Source organism: Mesoplodon mirus, assembly GCF_964341445.2.
Source record: "Mesoplodon mirus genome assembly, chromosome: 8".
Taxonomy (NCBI): Eukaryota; Metazoa; Chordata; class Mammalia; order Artiodactyla; family Ziphiidae; genus Mesoplodon; species Mesoplodon mirus.
Window position 1 is genome coordinate 28,765,951 of NC_138984.1, and position 17,021 is coordinate 28,782,971.

The 17,021-nt window shown below is 43.0% G+C and overlaps 1 protein-coding gene across 10 annotated transcripts in view; it reads left to right on the forward strand.

Annotated features, from left to right (window-relative positions):
* Positions 1–17,021, forward strand: part of PLEKHM3 (pleckstrin homology domain containing M3) — a 191,335-nt gene that overhangs the window by 18,075 nt on the left and 156,239 nt on the right. For all 10 annotated transcript variants that reach the window (XM_082631337.1, XM_082631334.1, XM_082631336.1 and 7 more), the window contains one exon: positions 5,411–6,333. In XM_082631337.1, coding sequence (XP_082487463.1) covers positions 5,733–6,333 — 601 coding nt within the window. In that variant the 5' untranslated portion in view covers positions 5,411–5,732. The remainder of the gene's footprint in view (positions 1–5,410; positions 6,334–17,021) is intronic.

Below are 17,021 nucleotides of genomic sequence, written 5' to 3' on the forward strand. Positions count from 1 at the left end.
ATACGCAGTATTTCTTTTTGTAACTGGTTTATTTTTCTTAGTATGATGTCCTCGAGGTTCATTCATGTTGTAGCATGTGACAGGATTTCCTTCCTCTCAAAGGCTGAATAATATTCCATTGTATGGATATACCATATTTTGGTTATCTGCCTGTTCTGTAAATAAAGCTTTATCAGAACACAGACATGTCCATTCATTTCCATGTTGTCTGTGGCTATTTACCCCACTACAGCCGTAGACCTGAGTAGTTGCAAAAGTGACTGTGTGGCCCACAAAGCCTAAACTGTTTATTACTGGTTCTCTACAGAAGATGTTTGCTGAGCCCTGTTTTACTGGGGAGACTGTGAAGGGTTAAGAGAAACGATGTGGAGGCTGCTTTAGAAAGAGGAAGACAAGATGCAGGAAGACCCTGCTGCCTTTGTCGGGTGACAGAGACATGGGTATGGGACTTGCCCTCGAGAAGCTTATAGTCTAAATGAGGGAAAAAGACAGTCTGCAAAAGTTGACTTGTTTAGTGATGCTTTAGATATTTGGGGAAGGGAGAGATCTGAAAGGATTGAGTCTCAGGAAAGACTTCATAGAGGGTTGGGATTTGGGATGGGATGGGATGGATTGGATTGCTGGAGTGTGGAGGAGTACATCAGCCTTCTCACCACACCTTAACAGATGAGGTAAGACATTGAAGGCATTTAGAGCAGTGTCTAAATAGTAAGTGCTCACTAGAATGTAAGTTCCACAAGGGTAGGGTTTATGTCTGTCTTGTTCACTGTCGTATCACCAGTGCCTAGAATACAGCAGCTGCTTCAGTAAATGTTTATGGAATGAATAAATCACTGCAACTCTCAAATTCTTTTTAGCTATTTAATTTGTACTGTGAAAATACAGGCAAAGGGCTGGATCTCTCACATTGGTCTGTTAATTCATTTATTATACTAAAGAGTAATTTTTTTGGCTGTTGTTAAAGCAGTACCTCTATTGTTTATTGCTAGAGATAATCATTATGTGGTAAGAGGAATGTAAGTCAGGTACTAACAACAAAAGAAAAAGGGGGAAAAGAAGACAATGTCGTGATTCTAAAGATAGCCACTCAAAAATAATTCATTTATTCAACAAATATTTTTTGAACTGCAACTGTGTTTGGGGGGTCCATGGGTGAACAAAATTGACAGTTGCTGCCTAAGGGGATATTAACACCGAAACTAGTAATTACAAATGTGATGTGTATAACTTACAGAAGTGCTGGTGCCCTTCTGAACCAAGGCCCTTCTGTCCTTAAACAAGTACATTTAACCTAGTCTGGGACACCAGAGAATGCTTCCCTAAGGAAGTGGTAAGTCCTGATTATTGTTTGCTGTGTGGCAAACTACTCCGAAATTTAGTGTCTGAAAACAATTTATTATCTCTCATGGTTCTGGGCTAACTGGACTCAGCTGGAAGATTCTCACTTGGGAATCTCTTATGATACTGACTGGGGCTGGAATCATCGGAGAGCTCAACTGGGCTGTCATTCAAGATGGCTTCTTCCCTCACATGTCTGGTGCCTCTGTACTCTAGCATGTGGCCTCTCCCTCCAGCAGAGTAGCCTGGACTTTCTATATAATCAGCTTAGAGCTCCAAGAGACAGGAAGAGGAAGCCACCAGGCCAGTCAAAGGCTGCACCCTCAATGGGCACAGCCACACTCTACTGATCAAAACATCACAAGCTTTGCGCTGATTCATGGGAGTGGAAAAGTCAACTCACTTCCTGATGGGGAAGTAGCAAGTTCTCACTGCCAAAAAGCACGTGGGATAGGAGATATCGCTGTGGCTCTCTTTAGAGAATACAGGTCTGTCACTTGATGTTAGATTGGACCCTGAAGGATGATTAGGCATTGATGCCATGGGCAGAAGAGTCCAGGAGGGAGTAACGCCTCCAGCGGTGGGAATAGCCCGTGGGCAGGCCTGGAGATCAAAATGGTAAGCCTTGAAGGAGGAACTGAAAGGCCTTTGTGACTAAGTGGAGGAATGAGGGGAGGAAGAGTGGCGTGGAAATGCTGGGGCACACAGTGAAGAGCAGAGTATGGTTTTGAAGGGCAAATGCATATTTACATCAGAAAGCGAAGAGAATAGCTGTGTAGGTTCCAGACAGAAGCAATGGAAAGCACTAACAGTGAAATTCCTAGAATAGGAAGAACAGATTAGCCCAGAGGACTTGGGGTGGACTTGGGGGGTGGTTCAGGGAAATCTTACCCAAATTACTTAGCTAGCATGAGACAGAATTAGGATTTGGACCTAGCTCTCACTCTAGATCCACTAGATTGCTTGCTGTTTCTCCACTGCATTGCTCACCACACTGCCTATGGAAAGTCATTTTATATAATAAACTTGAAAATCCCTTGCTAACCAAAAGGTGATTTACTCTTCCTAATTTCTTCCAAGCCATCCAGGCAAATACCTTCTAAGTTTTCTAGACTCAACTCAGAGGGCACCTCCTTTTGAAGGCCTTCTTAATCTCTCCCTCACCTTTGCTGGCAAGTGACCCCTCCCTCCTTCCCCCACCAAATCTGTTTCCATCCTCTATCAAGGCAGTTTTTTGGACTTATTTTCTTAGGCTCATCATGGTAGACTGTGAGCCTCTTTAGGGCAAGGACTGTATCTTATTCATCCTTCCATCTTCAGCATCTTGGACCTGTCGTGACCTTAATGGATGGTAGATGAGTGGTTTCCAGAATCCCTTGTTAAACAGCATTGAAATGGTTCTCAAGTTGAATTGTTACTGCCCTTAATGAGGATTAAATGAGGCATTGCATAGGGAAGTGTCCCTGGGACTTCATACTTTCTGTGGGCCTCAGTGTCCCCTCTGTGAAAGTTGGGGTTGAGAGGATGATCTCGAAGGTCCCGTCTTTGTCTAACAGTCTACAATCTTAGAACACAGTGTGATGGAGTGTTCCACAAGCCAGCAGTGCTGGCTGTCAGTGGTTATATGCTCCTAGCCAGCCTGTGAATACCAAAGCAGGGAGCACAAAGAGTATATTCCTAGACATTTTGATTTAAAAAAAAAAGAAAGAAAGAATCAGTTTGAAGGTATTTACTCTCTCTAGTATGATTAAAGACTGAATTTTAAGAACTAGGTAAGAAAAGGAACATTCATAATAGAATCTTAGATGAATAACTTAGTGCTCAGCACCTTGGTGCCTCTTCTATAAAATGGGAAACTCATATTTTATTATGTTCATTTAAAATTTTAGTAAATAAAGAACTAGAAGTTTTAGATTTATTATGTATTTCTTTTTCTTAGTGTCTGGTGTACAAGATAAAACTGAAAAATTCCAAGTTTCAAAATGACAAAAGTAGTGAAACTCTGCTATAGGATTCAAGAGACTCAAGGCTTAGCATAGACACAGCAAACAAAACCACGTTTGCAGCTAGAAAAATATTATAACTGATCTTATTGCCAAAAATCAATCTGTGCCTTGCTTCATGAATGCTAACATAATAAATATGAAAATGTAAAAAGTAGACAAATTCACAGTCATTATCACTTTATAAGAGGTTAGCCACCAAGTTCCTGTGACCTGCAAACCTTCTTGATACATTTAAAATAACAGGCTGTATATAGTAGTTTTACTTACACACATTAAGCAATGTAGATTGGTGCTGTTGATTTAAATGTAATGATTTAATGACCTAAGTGCTAAAAATGATTTTAATTAACCACAGAAATTGTGCAGTTTTAAAGAAGAAAGCACATTTATGTACCTTTGCAGCAACTTGCAAAGGTGTTGCTAATTGCCTAGTTTTACCTACTTGTAAGTAGGTAAGGAAAACAAGGCTTACCTAGTTGTTTTGTTTTTTTGGTAAAGATACAAAGGTGTATGTTGAGCACATCAAGTGTTGCTAGTGTGACTGAGGAACTTTATTTGATTTTTAATCAGTTTAAATTTATTTATTTATTTATTTTCTAAATTTAAAAAATTTATTTATTTTTTGGGCAGTGTTGGGTCTTCCTTGCTGTGCATGGGCTTTCTCTAGTTGCGGCGAGCAGGGGCTGCTCTTCATTGAGGTGGGCAGGCTTCTCATTGCAGTGGCTTCTCTTGTTGCGGAGTGTGGGCTCTAAGCACTCAGGCTTCAGTAGTTGTGGCATGCGGGTTTGGTAGTTGTGGCTCATGGGCTTTGGAGCACAAGCTCAGTAGTTGTGGTGTACAGGCTTAGTTGCTCCCCGGCATGTGGGATCTTCCTGGACCAGGGCTTGAACCCGTGTCCCCTGCATTGTCAGGTGGCTTCTTAACCATTGCGCCACCAGGGAAACCCAATAAATTTAAATTTAAATAGCCATGTATGGCTAGTGTCTACCATATTGGACAGCATCGCTGTTCTCGTTTGGCCTGGCCTTGGAGCTCTAGCATTTCCCAGACAGTGTGGTTAGTGTTACGATTCTTTCTGCCCAGACCCAAGGCTGGACCTACTCGTAGGCCAATCCTCAAAGCCTCAGGGAGTTTGGATCCTGAAGCCTTTTTGCAAGATGACTGGAAGAATTGTGAAGTCCAGAGTCATCATCAGGCATTACATAATCTAAGCTTAGGAAACACAGCACAAAAACATTCAGGTTAATAAAAGGGCCATTCTCCCTCTCTACTTCCCCCTTGCACCTTCGAGCCTGACAAACCATCAGTGCTTTCAAGGTTTGTGACAGGACTCATGCATTTATGACTTTCAGACTGATTACGATATAAGTGCAGTCCCAGAATTCCTAGTCTCTTTGGCTAACTCTTTAGGTCAATATCACAGAGATTTGCCAGGGCAGTCTTTTCACAACTGCTCTCAGAGGCTTCTCTGTATGAGTAAAAGCTGCTGACCTTAATTCCTCTTATCAGGAGTCCTACCCTGCTCTGTGTAAGTTCTAATACAATGTAGTGATGTGTACTTTTTTTTTTTTTAAGATTTTAAATTTTATTTATTTATTTTTTTGACTGCATTGAGTCTTCGTTGCTGCGCGCTGGCTTTCTCTAGTTGCGGTGAGCAGGGGCTACTCTTCATGGTGGTGCGCGGGCTTCTCCTTGCGGTGGCTTCTCTTGCTGTGGAGCACGGGCTCTAGGCACGTGGGCTTCAGTAGTTGTGGCACGTGGGCTCTGGAGTGCAGGCTCAGTAGTTGTGGCGCACAGGCTTAGTTGCTCCACAGCATGTGAGATCTTCCCGGACCAGGGATCGAACCCATGTCGCCTGCATTGGCAAGTGGATTCTTATCCACTGCGCCACCAGGGTAGTCCCAGTGATGTGTACTCTTGACAGTGGAACTTCTCTGTAGGTGTTGTCCACGTTTGGGCATGACTGCCATGGAAGAGATGTAAAGATGAGGAAGTAAGCGGGCAGATTTATGTATATAGAATACAATGAACTATGTGCCAATGTTGTTCTTTTCATTTTCTTTCAGGAAATTAAAGATGGTGGTGACATTGCCTTGACAAGCACTTCCTGTTGTCTTTACAGAGGTCTCACTGAAGAATAATCTCAAAGGAATGTTTGTCTCCCAGTACCTTTGTTGATGACTGTTATCATCTAGCAGATGCTTTTAATATCCTGGAAAACATCAACCACCCTTGTGCTTGGCCTGCTCTGTGCAGCTAAATGAAAGTTCCTTCCAGTTGTTTCCAGAACTGTGTTGCCCAAAACTTTACCTCTCTTCGTCGGGTGAATGTTCATGAAGCCCTTTCCTGAACCAGCTTAGGAGGCTTAGTCCTCTTGGAGCCTGTGACATGGAAGCTTTGGAAGTGGATGATATCAGCCCAGCCCTGGAAGTTACTGAGGATTTCTTTAGTACTTTTGATAGTAAGCTAGAAAAGGCTGTGCAGCAAGCAGAGGTTTATGGGATTCAGGAAGTCCCTGAACTGGTGGGGCATGAGGTCCTCAGTAACATAGACAATGGTGCTATCAGAAATGTCTCCTCCCTGGGCAAGGGAGGCATGATCTGGGACCATTGTAAGACCAGGTTCTTAGAAACCAAAGCTCAAAATGTCTTCCCTGCCAAAGAACAGTTTATGGTCCAGAAAGGGACAACCCCAGATAATCTGTCCTGGATGGAACAAAAGGAAGCTTCAACCTTTGAGTTTTTCAACATCTGTCAGCGTCGGAGGGACAGACCTCGTTCTGTGAATGACTTATTGGATGAGACTTCTACTTTTAAGCCCGGCCATGCTCGATCAAGGTCAGATATTACCCAGGTGGACTGGAGGGTGGTCCTCAAAACCATGCCTCTGCAGCAGCAGCAACAACCATCTCTTCAGGGCCCTCACTTCACCAGGCCGTCTTTTCTGTTGTCCTCATCAAACAAGGTAGAAGATGCTCAAGGAAATATGGGTATGTTTTTATATCTGACTGCATTTAAATAATTGTTGATTTTCCTTTGTCTCTCTTGCATCTACCTCATGAGAGTCTTACTCTCCATTGTCCATGTCTGGCTCTGCCTACTTAAGCCCCCTCTTCCATTTACCTTTGCACTTACCTTACCTGAAGTCTACAGTCTTATTCCTCCTAGGAGGAACTGAGTGAAAAGATGACTACGGTTAATTCTCCTTTCCTAATCTTATATGTTAGAATCAGAACATTCTCATAGTTAATGAATGTAGTACTTTCCTTTGAACATTGTACGATACCGCTTATTCACATTGGTAGATGTTGATCAGCTCATACCTTGGCCGTAGTCTTGTGATATGAAGGATTAAAAGATGTGTGAAGACACAGTCCCTGCCCTAAAGAACTTCTCATTAGGTTGAGGGGATCAGACACTCCCAAAGACTCAGGAAGGTGCCCAGTGGTGAGAGAAAGGAGGTGCTCAACTGAAATGCCTGGGAGGGAACTTTGTTTTACTTTATATTGTTGGAATTTTTTTAAAAAAATGAGTGAGTAGCAGCAATTGTCAGAGGATAGAGGAAGGGGAAGACACTCTGGGCTGGGCTTGTCAGGAAGCGTTTGTGAGACATGATGGAACTTGAGCTGGACCTTGAAGGACACTAAGTTGCAGAAAGAGAGTCACAGTTGGAGGACACTCGGTCAGGTTTATGGTGTGGACCAAGGGGGAGACAAGGAGACCAGGCTGACCCTTGAGGAGACCAAAGGATCTCATGGCGGTCGTGGGAGGAAACATTTGGAGAGGTTGGTTAGGACCTCATGGTGCAGGGCCCTGATTTCTTTTTTCCTTGCACTTTATACACACACACAGACATGCACATGAATATGTACTCATGTACTCACCTGTGAACTTCCTCTTCTGTGAGACATGACAAACCATCTCTCTGTTTCCCGCAGCATTTTTCTTCACCGTAACCTCATTTATACAGGCTATCCATTTTTCTTACTGATGATTCTTCAGTTATCCTGCTTAACCTCTTAATTTAGATGGCTTCTGCTTAATTAACTGGGGAGACTATTTTATGTACTTAACTGCTATTTTAGCGTTTCTTCAATCTCTATCATTGCTTGTACTCCATTGATACATTTAACATTGTATTTTATTTACTTATTTTACATTAAATTTTAATTAATAACATTTAGTTTGTAAGTATAACTTGAGGCAAGGATATGGTATAGTATGTCCATTAAGGAAATGCAGTCTTCCTGCCTATGAGGTGCTACATTATTTTCACACCCAGTTCAAATTTATCCTTTTAAAATACTCTTTTTCCCCCACTCAAATTTATGACCTGTAATTCCTTATCTTCTCTCCTAGACTTTCACCAGTCCTCTGTAACATCTAGCCAAATGGTGATCATGGGAGTAAGAAAGAAAAGGACATTATAAAGCACAGGGCTTGATAACTGGCTAGACATTAGGGGATAGACAAGTTGCTGTGACCTCAGTGCCTGGCAGCATGAGACCTTTGCCTTGGGCTCACGTACAAACAGTTGTACTCATTGATCAGCAAACAACCTCAGTTTTTGTTTGGTTTCTTGGAGTTCACATAGATTTTTTTTTTTCAATCACTAAACCACTGTAACCATTCTAAATCCCTGGCATAAACCAAGTTAAGAGGATGTCGTATTTCCAATTTTATTTTTTCCAATCTTCTTTGGATTGTAAATGCAAGAACCAGCCTTCCTCGGGTTCTCTAAAGGAAGCTAAAGAAAGAACTTTCCTTAGCTTCTCACTTGAGGATATGACAGACCATGATTATTACTTTTTAATTCTCAATTTTAAAAAGTTTGAATATTATGTTGAAATATAAGTACTGAGTGGTATTTTGAAAACTAAACTGTAACCAATGGCCTTTGCAAGTATTGATATAATATAACCTGGCCCCCTTTTGGTCATCCATGGGATACGCATCCTATCTGGAATGAATAAGGCTGGAGAAATGGCCTGCCAAGTGTCTGACACCTGCTCCGTCTGGCATACTCTGGAGAGCAGGAGAGAGAAATCTCGTTCCTGTTGCTCACTAGGTAAAGGGCAGGGGCAAGCAGGGCCCATGGGCTGCCCACTCTTGGGCTGGGGGTGGAGAGGAGCTCTAGGTTCATGGCTGGTCACCCACTCTGCCAACTGTAATGCTCACAACATTTGGGAGAGGTGAGGAAGTGGCAACACCCACGTGCGTACTAGTCAAGATCAGCCAAGATCTCTGAGTGAAGTTCACTTTAAAACCTTGGAAAGTAGCCATCCAAACTGAAGAAAGGCTTATTGTCTCTCCTGAAAGCATATGCCGAAAAGCAGAGGAAGGCGGTGTGGTATCTTGGCCAGAGCTGTAGCTGAGGACCCAGGATATCGGGGTCAGGCCAGATCTCTTCCTTGAGCTTCAGACTCGTGTATCTGGCTCTTTGGTGAACGCCTCTGCTGGAGTGTCCCACAGGCACTTCAGATTCGGTGTCCAGACAGGGCCCCATCATCCTCACGTCCTCCACTCTAGCTGTTCTAAAAATTAACAAGGGTTAATGATAGGCTAAGGGCTCCTCAGAAGAAGTAAAATGTAGTCAAATGGGTCTCCTTTGAGGAGGGCACCTTGGTGTTTTTGTGTGCGTGCATCCCAGGAAGAGCACCTTTACTAAACAACAGGAAACAAAACGTGCCAGGAATCTGACCCAATACACAAAGCAGCAGGTGAGATTCCTGATGGGAAAGAATGACTCCCCATGGAACATAAATAGATACCCTCAAAGTACATATATTTCACACGAGTGTGTACATACACATGGAATATATTAAAAGAAATTTGGTTTCTACCACGAGAAGTTACTCAGCAACAATAAATCAACGTCGCACCTGAGACAGGGAAGTGCGGGCGCTGCAGCCACGTTGTAAACCGAGGCGCACCTCCGTCCTGCACACGCCTCCCCTCTGTGCGCTGTGCACACTTGCTGGCTGGGGGCTTCTCTCTGCCCCTCCCCCCAGGCCCAGCAGATCCAGTGTTTGTAGAAGAGCGAGTCAGGGAAGAAAGGTGGCCCTGTGGCCTTGGAGCCCACCCTGCAGAGCCCAGGAGCTGGCTGCAGCGGGAAGGCAAACACCCGAGGCCACCGCCGCCTGCCTGGAGGGCCGCCTCGGCTCTGGGGTGAAAGGAGGCGCTTGGGACCCCAGCAGTGGAGTGGCAGTGCGCCTGGTTTTCAACAAAGAGTGTGTCTCTGGGGTCCACCCAGCGCCCTCCAGATCTTTGTAGTTTGGCCAGCGGGGGCTTCTCCTAGGATCAAATGGCTTTTGGGAGGGGAATCCAGAGTCACCAGGGCTCAGCCCTGTGAGTGTGTGTATGTGCGTGTGCACACACCCGCATACACACGTGCTTCAGTGGAGGTCAGCAAGTTGCAAACAGGTGTTCTACAGGGGCGCACTCAAATAGTGTCTGCTTTGGGGTCAGTTTGTCACTGCGTTCTGAGTGTCCCCATGCCAAAGTGGATTTGTTCAAAAGATGCCAGTTGCTAGAGGCTACAGATACAGAAGACACATTACACACTGGGGGGTGCAACCCTCTCAGGACGCGGCACAGAGTTTTAGTAAGAAAACAAACAGAAGAAATGCACAGGAACCCTTTCCTCACTGTAATGCCCTTTCGTGGCACCACAGGCAGACAGGGAAAGGCTATCAGGGTTTGTGTCTAGCCCTGTCACTCTCTTACTTATGGGCTTTATTACTTTGTAGTCTTGTGTTTTCTCCAGTTGATTTTTGTTTGTTTGTTTGTTTTGTTTTTTTGCGGTACGCGGGCCTCTCACTGTTGTGACCTCTCCTGTTGCGGAGCACAGGCTCCGGACGCGCAGGCTCACGGGCCCAGCCGCTCCGCGGTATGTGGGATCCTCCCGGACCGGGGCACAAACCCGTGTCCCCTGCATCGGCAGGCGGACTCTCAACCACTGCGCCACCAGGGAAGCCCTCTCCAGTTGATTTTTATTTTTTTCTGGATCCTTTTTCTGAGGTCCCCTGAGTAGCTTAAAGACTTAAACCAGGAGTGGTTCTTCTCCTCCTCGACCGCCGCTTCCTCCTCTTCTGCCACCCTCATTCCCTCCCTTTCCTTCCATAACGACAAGCCCAAGGGTCTTCTTCATTAGGCAGGGCCTCTGTGTCTTCTGCCTCGTTTGGCAATGATTAACTAGGCTTGTGAGCCTTACTGAGGATAAATGATGCTTTGGGTATAAAGCAAACCAGATTTGGGCATATTGAGGGCAGTGGATAGCTGGGGTATAGTAGGAGTTGTTTGGCTAATGGGCAAGCCTGTCTGAAGAAGGCCTTCTGGTCAGACAAAGTAGCATATTGGTTAAAAAAATGACTATAAGCCTAGACTGTTAGAATTTCATTCCTTGTTTCAGTACTTACTAGCTGTGTAACATAGGGCAGGTTTCTTAATCTCTCTGAGCCTTAATTTTTTTGGGGGGAGTGGGGCATAAAGTGTGGGATAATAGTAGTACTTACCTCAATATCTTGTGAGCATTAAATGGGTTAAAAAATCTAAAGTGCTTCTGAGAATCATGTTTGGCACACAGTAAACACTTAATAGATGCCTTAAACATTTAATAATATTATTATTACTATTACAGTTGAATTTGGAAGTCATCCATGAGAAGCAAAGTGACACTACCCAACACTCCTAGTTTTCCCTGGCACAGTCAGTTTCATAAAATGGCCTCGTAATAAATATTTCTCGAATTGGCCTTCCTGCATTGTACTTTCTCATAGCTGTTAACTGGTTTGTTAATGGGAAATAGACCATCCATTCCCTCTCTCATACTGATTTGTCATCAGCTGTTTACTCTCTTCTACACCAGAGTTTACGGTCACTGAGGAAGGGATTGTTTCTTATGCACTGCATTATCCTCAGTACCTCATATAGCGCTCTGAACATAAAACATCCTGAAAACATTTTCTTACACGTGAGATGAATGCATTTCTGATCGAAATCAAGCTGATAAATTAAGAACATGAGTTCTTTAGCTGGTTTATGTCCTTCTAGAAAAAGAACAACTCCACCCTCTTTTCCGAGGGCCTCGCACCATCATCTAGCATCTCATACCTTGCACATCCTCTCTGTGAAGTTCTTTAGCAGCAGGAAATGAAGATTTGCTTTCATCTCAAAGGCTGCTGTGCACTGTCCTTGTGATAAGAGAGAATCAAACAGATATGGCTTGTAAAGTAGCCCCTAGTGTTGGAAGAATGGTGCCCTGGCCTTGGAGGAGTCTCCAGATACCATCTCAGACTCCAGGGTCACACAGGCATGGGTACAATTACCCTTTGTAGAGGAATCTGACTGCTGTTTGGTGAGCACAAAGCCTGGGGAGATAATTGTGGTGTGCCCGTTAGTCTTTCTGAAGTTGGCAGTCACGTGAGGCAATTTTTTGCATCACTCCTCAACTTTTCCCTGTTCCCTCATAGTGTTTCTTTACAGAAGGCTATTGCTTTGCATTTGAAGATCCCTTCTTTCCTAGGTTTTTGGTATATATGAGAGCAGAATACATCAAAGAGATTAACAGCCTACTTGTTACTATCAAAGCCAACATCTGAGCACCCGGTGTGTTCATCCTCAGGGTAAGTGAGAGAGCCCAGGTGGAAAGAGAAGGGAAAAAATAACAATAACAGCAGAAACACTTACTTTGTTCACTGTTTTAAGTGCTGTGCAGATAACAGCTGATTTAATTCATATAACACTCCTGTGATATAGGTATTTTTATTGAGCCCTTTTTAAGGATGAGGACACTGAGGTACAGAGAGCTTAAGGAATGTGCTTACAGCCCCCCAGCTAGTAACAAGTGGATCCTCGATTTGGACCCGGGCACTCTTTCTTCAGACTCCATGCTCTTAATCCCTAAGCTGGAGCTGGACCCCTACTTTGGAAGCCAGTAGTTCTCAGTCTCCAGAACCCTCCACTATAGAAGGCTTGTTGGCAATCAGTCCCTGTGGGAGTAAGGGGTAGGAAGTGGTGTGGAGGAAACAGACCTGGGTGATAATATTCATCAACTAAAATTACTCCCTCAGGGAATCACTGGTTAGGAAAACTGAGACCCACCCAAGCAGTCTAGCTAAGCAACGATTGTTTCCTGCCTTTAACACAGTTACTACATGAACAGTGCAGAGCTGGTCACAGTCCTTTAGAGGACCAACGAATCTGCAAAAGGAAGACTGTAACTTTGCCTTTCACACTCTTAAATGTTATCCATACAGAAAAGCATAAGCAAACCGACCCCTCTGGGTTTGTGACCACGGAAAGAAGGCTTCAGAGTTTTGCCCCATCTTTGGCTTCCTTTTTCAGTCTTATTCAGAAGCCTGTGAATGCATTCTAGAGATTTCATTGCCTCAGGAAGACAGACTATGCTAAGTGCTAGGGTACTGCCAATGGGTCCTACTAGGTGGATGGAGTATAGCCTGAATCCAATGTAGTTAAGACTACCTGCATTACCTGAGGATAGAATAGTCATAGCAAAAGGTTTAGGTCATAAACTGATGGGGAAGGAATAGAGATGGCAACAGCAGTTCTTTTTTATTTTTTTTCAGCTTTATTGAAGTATAATTGACAAAGTTGTACGATATTTTAGGCGTACATCATGATGATTTGATATATGTATACATTATGAAAGGATGTACCCATCCATTAAATAACACAGTCATCACCTCATTTCAAAGGCAGCTATTTCTAGAGAACCTCAAGGTAGGTGGTGGAGACCGAAGCTTCCTCAGCGCCAGCTCCCTTGCTCCTGCCTTCCCAGGGTCTGCCATGCCCTAGGCAGCTGTAGCGAGGTGTGACTGGGAACTAGCCCTGAGGGAGGACCCTGATCCCACAACCACAGTGGCTCCTTTTCAGTCCTAGCACTAATCTTCATTCTGTACAGACACGCCCCTGGCTAGTATCTGTCTTAGCCCTTTCCCCCTTTGCACCGCTGTTACCCTGTTCTTGTTCACTAAGTAATGATGCAGCCAGAGGCAGCAGGGAATTTCCTGGGGGATAAAAAAGATGGGGTTCTAACACCATAGAATTACAATCCAAATATAAACATATATTAAGGTAAGAACATAAAACGCCATAAGAACGTGTGGACACTAGATATGTTATCAATATGAAAAATAGGTATATACACACACACTCTCTCTCTCTCTTTCATCCCTCTAAGTATATGCACACGGTAGAGGCAGGTGAGGCTATATGGAAAGAACACTCATCAAGGACTTGCAAGCATTGTATCGTAGCTCTACCCCTGACTCACCATGTAGGTTTGGAAAAATCACTTGTCTACTGCCTTTGGTTTGTAAACTCGTGAAGCAGGTTAAATTATCTCTATAATCTTTCCCAACTCTAAAATGATATTATTCTAGGATGTTGTTGAACTGACCTTGGTTGTGTGGGAGCCAATTCCTATAGTCAGAGAGGTGATGGAAGGTCATGATGGGAATATAGGTATGGTTGAAATTAGTTAACACAGAAGGATTTCCACGTGCCTTGTGACTCTACTTCTGGATGACCTGCTGTTGCAATTTTTCAAATAAAAAAGTTTTAGAAGAACTCCTTGGCATTAGCTATGGAGCTCTGAAACTCAGCAGACTGCCCGAATCTGACTGACTTTTCCCTCCCTGTGTTCACATTTTCATCTGCTTGGCAAGGGCAGTGGTCAGCTGGGCTTTTGTTTCAGTCGGTTTCACTCTCTGGTGACCGGGTACCATCCCTCTGCCTGTTTTTCTTGTGCTGTACTTTAGGAGAAGGTCTCAAGCAGAGTTTTTCTGTAGGGCCAGAAAAACCATGGCAGTATGGTTTCTTTATCTGGAGTTCTATGTTACTCTGTTTTGATTCCCTTTTTCCCCATCTTTCACTAGACAAAAAAAAAAAAAGAAAGCCAAATTTGGGACTTATACTAAAATGACTGCCTTTTCAATTATGATGTTTCTCAAAAGACTTGGAGCCAGTAGAGGTGGGAATATTCCTACGGGCTAAGAACAAGTGAGGTCACCAGGACATGGGCTCTGCTGAATTTATGATTCACCCTTCAGCAAGATTAGTCAGTGCAAAGAAATTGCTAAAATAGGTCACAGAAAGTTGATTTTATATGGTTGTATAGTTTCCATTGGTTATATTTTTCGGAAACCCAACATGCCTCATTGCCAGCCCGCATCCTGATTCCTAACAAATGTATATGGGAACTCTGAAAATGAAATGTCTGGCATTTTTTTGCGGTTGTTCTGTTAATGTATTTTATCTTTCTTGGCTAAGGAGAACTATAGTTACTAATTTCACAAACTGCTAGAGTTACTTTCTTAAAACACAAATCTTTTCGTGCTACTCTGTTCTCAAAAATGAATATCATGGTTCCCCATTGTTTACAAAATCAAGTGTAAATTTTCTAAAGCATCTAGATATCTTTCCCATCTTTCCAAGCTTATCACCTACACCTTTCTTCACCCCATCCATGTGCTAGTTTTGAATGTGCCGTGTGCGTTCAAGCTCCTGGGACTTTGCTCATGATGTCTCTTCACCCACAGTACCTTCTCTGTCTTCTTCACTTTTCAGAATCCTCCATTTTCTTTCAAGGACCAGTTCAAATGCCACATCATCCCTGAGACCTTTCCATATTTTTCCATTTAAAAAAAATTGAAGTATAAGTAACTTACAATATTATATTAACTTGAGGTACACAACATACCTATTTTCTATTTTTATAGATTATACTCTGCATAAAGTTATTATAAAACATTGGCTGTATCTCTTGTACCATGCATCATATTCTTGTAACTTATTTATTTTATACGTGGTAGTTCATACCTCCTAATCCTTCTAATTCACCTATCTTGCTCCTCCTCTGACCCCTTTCCCCTCTGATAACCACTGGTTTGTTCTCTGTTTCTTGTGTTTTTTTTAAATTAAAATTATTTTTTTCTCTTATTTTATGTTTCCATAGCACATTTTATTCTGCTGCACATTATAGGTAATTGCTTGTACATTCATCTCCCACACTAGGTTGGCAGTTCTTTGATAAAATGTATTGTATTGTAGACAACTTTCTATCATATCAGGTATGAGCATATGCAAGGTGTTTGGTTGAACTCTATGTATTAGTGCTTGGAAAATCAGGACAGCACAGTTTTATTTGTTTGTTTCCAGAGTGAAAATGTCCTCTCTTTCATTTTTCCTTACCTAAAGCTTGAGTCAAGTTGAATGAATCTTATTAGTATTAATACTGTCAGTAAGAGCTATCACTTAATGAGAGTTAACTTTATGCCCAGACCTGTGCTAAGAAATATTCATCCATTATCTTATTTAATATTAATAATAGTTTAATATGTTAGACTAAGAGATTAATATTTTGCTGATTTTACAAAGGAGGAAGCCAAGCCTTAGAGAAGGTAACCTCACCCAAGGCCGTCTGGCTAGTATGTGGTGGAGCTAGTATCCCAAGCCAAGCCCATTCTGGAGGCCACATATAACCACACTCTAATACTGCCTCTCAAGTCTGAGGAAGCTTAGGCCTCATCCCCTCCACCACAGATAAAGCACAGTGTCATCTAGATTGAAAGTCTGGAGGTTGGAGTTCCACTCTCAACTTGCACACTCTGTGGTATAACCTTAGCCAAGTCACTTTGTTTCCTGGAACCTCTTTCCAAATCTGTTAAATCAGTTAGAATGCATTTAGAAGCAAGTAATAGAAACTCAGCGGAAAGTGGCATAAACAGTGAGGCCATTTATCATCTTATTTTTTTCACATACCTAACAGATAGCTATTGGACACTTAGTGAATATCAAACACTGTATGCAGTAAACACTTAAGGACACCTACCTCTGGTGGCCCCAGGGTCATCAAGATCCAGGCACTTTTCATCTTTTTCCTCTGCTATCCTCAGTATATTGGTAGTGTCTCTTCTCTCCCTCATTTATGCAAGATGGCTACAGCAGTCCCAAAGATATAGGATATATATCGGCCACCAAAGTCAGGAAGGGAAAGCAGGGCACTTCCTCTGGGTCTCTTCCCAGAGGACCCCAAAAGCACCTCGTCTGCAGCCAGAACTGGGTTGCATGCCTTCCCCTAAAGCAATCTCTGGCAAAGGAAAATGCGGTTACTGATTGGGTTAAACAAATCATGATTCTTTTTGTGGGGCAGGGGAGAGGCCATCTCCACAACTGAACAAAATTAGGGTTCCGTTAGTAAATAAGGGGGAGACAGTTGATAGGCTGGAGGCACCTGACAGGTTCTACTTCAGATAGGGCTGGGCTGAAGAGATTTCTAGTCCCTTCTGGCTCTAAGTTTCTGTGATTCTGTGTTACCCAAAGATATAGCAATGGAATACCCCTTATCTTAAAATCTGGTGGCCTAAGTATGAGAGATTCTTTTATACTTAATTCGTATAGATTAACGAAACAGAATGAGAAGCTCATGATGGTCAAGAGTGAGCATCATTTGAAAGCTGATGTTTGGAAATGTTTTCTGGGTCAAAAAGTTCTATAAGCACTAGAAATTACCCTTGTCACAGAAGGCAGAAAACCTCTGAATTTAAGAGGTTGGGTCTGTGATCTCCTGGTCAGGTTCACACTTGAGAAGTGAAATTGACCAGGTCTGTGTTGACTTATGCACTATCACTGTTGCTCATAGCACAAAGAACTTAGA